The following is a 3,792-nucleotide window of genomic DNA, read 5'->3' as shown; positions in this document are numbered from 1 at the left end:
TAGAGAAAAATAAGGATATAATAAAGTAGAGAAAAAAGTAGAGAAAAATAAGGATATAATAAAGTAGAGAAAATGTGAATGCATCACATTCAATAATATATTTAATGCTGAAAAAAGTACCTTATCTTCCCAGTTCCATTCACTTATGTCTTCTAGTGGATTTACAGCATCTGCATATATGGTCCTATAATATTCCACAGAGTAGTAAGGAGCACAATAATTGTTCAACCAATCAAACAAATGTGTCAGTTTACAGAAACAAAAGTAATAGCATATTACAACCCAAAAGTAATAGCATATTACAAAATTTCTTACTCTTTCCAGTTTGGCCTGAGCAGTTTCAATGCACATACAGCATGTTGATAAGGGAATCCCCTTAACTGCCATTGCAAACAAGTGCATTGTTTGTATACAATGTTCACTGTGAAAATTTTCTTGGTAGACACATTAGTTACCAAATAAACCTGTCCAACCACACTTCCTTCTGTATCAAACTTCCCAACCAAGTCAAGCGTCTTATTTATCAACTTAACAGCAGCAGGGACCAAATCATTTTGATTCCACTTAGCAGATTCTTCCCTTCTCTTAAATAACAGACCCATTACTAACTGACCATACATCATGCCTAATTGGATTATTGGTTTATCTCTCATATTAGAACTCATAGAATTAAATGATTCTGAGAAATTGTTATTCATATGCTCACAACAGCTAAGGGGATCAAAATAAGCCTTAGACCAAGTACTTGGATCTTCTTTCCTAAGATATTCACCAGCAGCCTGACTTTCTTTGCATATGTTGTCAAAGTGCTCCTACATTATAGTAACCTGAGTTATTATATAACCTACTAACTATGAATCAAAAAACATAGGGATATTTAAAAAAGAGAGGCACAAACCTGAAAATGCCTCACTTTGTAAGCTTTGCATGCATTCCACGATAAGTTGTGCAAGGTTGGTGCCTTGTGGTACTTCTTGAAGTTCTTGTACAAGTGCCTGAAGCAATATCTAACTCTTGCACCAGGGAAAACCTTTGGAACAGATTCCAACAACCCTTTTTGCCTATCAGAAATAAAGGTAATTCTGCCAGCATGATGTGCATTGATTGCTGGAGCCAAATCCTTGAGGAACCCAGTCCAGCTCTCCTTGGTTTCACTCTTAGCCACCTTAATGCCTAAAGGCACCAGAGAATTATGACCATCAATTGCTATTGCAGCCATTAGAACACCACCACGCTTGCCAGTTAGATGGCATGCATCTAAACCTATGACTCCCCTGCAAGCTTTCTGAAATCCTCTCATTGGTGCAACAAATGAAATAGTCATGCTCATGAATGTCTTATCTGCACATTTAGTAACCAACCATTAAATAATTGAGCACCACTTACAAATAAATGAATCAACCATGAATGTCTTAACATAATGTATACCTCTTTTCCCATAAGTGTATTTAGCAACAGACCCTGGATTAGTATGAGCCACCATTGCACAAAAGATGGGTACATCCTTGTAGCTGTCTTCATAATTACCAAACAGATCTTCTAAAAGAAGATTTCTAGCCTTCCATGCACAAATATAAGGTATATTGATGTTATGAGTTACAACAAAGTCTCTTGCAATGTGTTTAGGCTTTGGAATTAAGGCCCCAGCTGTCTGCTTTAACTTCTCATGTACCACATCTTTTACGAACTCAGGATCCGCGGATCTGTTAAAACTCTTTGGATCCGCAACACAAGTGTGTTCTAGATTAACCTTCCTAACAATAAAAGTAGGCTCATGCCTTTTTATGCTAGCATTTACAAACCAGTTACAGCCTTACTCTTCCCTAAACCTACATCTCACTCTTAATCTTGTTTTGTCACTCTTATAGACCGTATACTGATAATTATGTTTTACACAGTAACCCCTAAGATGTTTCTTATAAGCACTCTTGTTATTAAAAACATACTTTACCTTCATCTTAGTAGGATCAACAGGAGTCACCTCTTCTTCTACAGGGAATAATGGTTCTTCTTCTTCATCACTGTGCATATTGAAGATTTCTTTCCACTTCTGGTAATCAAGCTTTGGTTTGGAATATTTATCATCATTTACTTCAGGACCATCATTATCCTTATCAATTCATCGGCGACTCTAAATAGTCGAGAACTGCAGGTACAGGTGCAACAGTCGTCAAATCCACCTCCGAGGGCTGCTCAAAGTGGCAATTTCACCAAGAGTCCTTCCACCAGGTAAGAACACTTGCAAAATCGAACCTTACACGTTTATAAAAAAAAACTAATGGATAATCAAATTCTGCCCACTAGTCCGCTGATTTGTAATTTTTGCTGTAGTTCTACGAATGATATGGCCACAGCTCTGTTTGGTTATGTCACTGCGAATCCAATATCTGCAAAGAGTAACAATGTCTCACCAAATAATGCAAGAAAATTAAGCACAGACCCCACTGCTCAGATTTTCATCCTTGATCCTTATAAATCCCAAAAGACGGCAATGGTTATTCGATCGCTCCACATTACCCGTGAAGAGATTCTTGATGCTCTCCTTGAAGGAAAAATGAGTCTTGATCTTGAAACTTTAGAAAAGCTTTCAGATATTGCACCAACAAAAGAAGAAGAAGAACAGATCTTAGCATTTAACGGCAACCAGACGAAACTAGCTGATGCAGAATCTTTCATATACCATCTCTTGAAATCAATTCCATCTCCATTTGCTCGTGTCAAAGCCATGCTTTTTCGATCCAAATATGATTCCAAGATCTGTTACTTGAAAATGTCATTGCAAACACTTGAGTTAGGTTGCAATGAGCTGAGAACTGATGGAGTATTCTACAAACTTTTTGAAGCCATAGCTACAACTCAAGGTACTACTACAACAGAATTCAATCTGAATGAATTACGAAATCTATGCAATATGAAAAATGACAATGAATGCACACATCAACTTGACGCTATCGTGGAACAAGTGATTATAAACCAAGGTAAGCGTTCTATAACCAGACAATCTCAAGCCCTCAAAGGCAGAAATGGAACTAGTCGAAAATCAGAATCATCTCTAAGACAAAGGGATGACCATGAGTACAGGACTTTAGGATTACCAGTGGTTGAAGGTCTATGCAAAGAACTTTCCCATGTTAAGAAAGCTGCTTATATAGATTACACTGCTGTTGAAAGAACTTGTTTTTCTCTTAAAGCTGGTTTTGTCGAAATTAGAGAACTCTTTATAGAGAATACTAATGATGGAAATAAGCTAGAAGATGACGGGTTTGTGAAGACAATGATAAGATTTTTGTATAGAGCTGAAGAGGATGTAAAAATTGTGAAAAAAGATGAAAAAAGAGTCAAAGAACTTGTTAAGAAAACAAGAGAGATTTACTTTCAAAATCAAGAGATTATCATTTCTACTGCTTCTTCAGATGGTGATCATCAAAATTTACTTCAAGTATTTGTCATGGTTAGAGAACTTATAAGGATGGTCGATCAAATATGCACTGATATTGCTGGAAATTTGAAGAAAATGGAGACGGATGGGTTAAGGTTCCAGAGATTGAGCTCCATACTTTGATCGTTTTCATTTACTGTGTCATGCATTTTCTTTTCATGGTTTAAGAAAAGGATTCTTTCTAGTGAACTTTGTGGTAGTGATGATGAGCGGATCATCTCATGTATGTAATTCGTCGAGTTTCTGATCAGAGTGGTGTATGTTGTATAGCATGTTAGAAAAAAGAGAGCATAAAATGAGTTCTAAACCTTTGGAAAGTGTTATAATATGGGCATCCAACTCAAACCAATTGG

General features: G+C 36.7%; 2 protein-coding genes across 2 annotated transcripts; one reads left to right on the top strand and one right to left on the bottom strand.

Annotated features, from left to right (window-relative positions):
• Nucleotides 1-311: 311 nt before the first annotated feature.
• Nucleotides 312-1,300, bottom strand: LOC113343670. Its single transcript, XM_026587800.1, has 3 exons — nt 899-1,300; nt 465-812; nt 312-380 (listed from the first exon to the last, which is right to left on the bottom strand). Exons 1-3 carry the CDS (start codon nt 1,298-1,300, stop codon nt 312-314), a joined length of 819 nt encoding a protein of 272 aa, XP_026443585.1.
• Nucleotides 1,301-2,344: 1,044 nt separating this feature from the next.
• Nucleotides 2,345-3,562, top strand: LOC113343668 (formin-like protein 4). The gene has a single exon (XM_026587799.1). It carries the CDS (start codon nt 2,345-2,347, stop codon nt 3,560-3,562), a length of 1,218 nt encoding a protein of 405 aa, XP_026443584.1.
• Nucleotides 3,563-3,792: the final 230 nt, after the last annotated feature.

This window comes from Papaver somniferum, unplaced genomic scaffold (genome assembly GCF_003573695.1).
Source record: "Papaver somniferum cultivar HN1 unplaced genomic scaffold, ASM357369v1 unplaced-scaffold_65, whole genome shotgun sequence".
Taxonomy (NCBI): Eukaryota; Viridiplantae; Streptophyta; class Magnoliopsida; order Ranunculales; family Papaveraceae; genus Papaver; species Papaver somniferum.
This window is presented reverse-complemented; position numbering and strand designations above follow the sequence as displayed.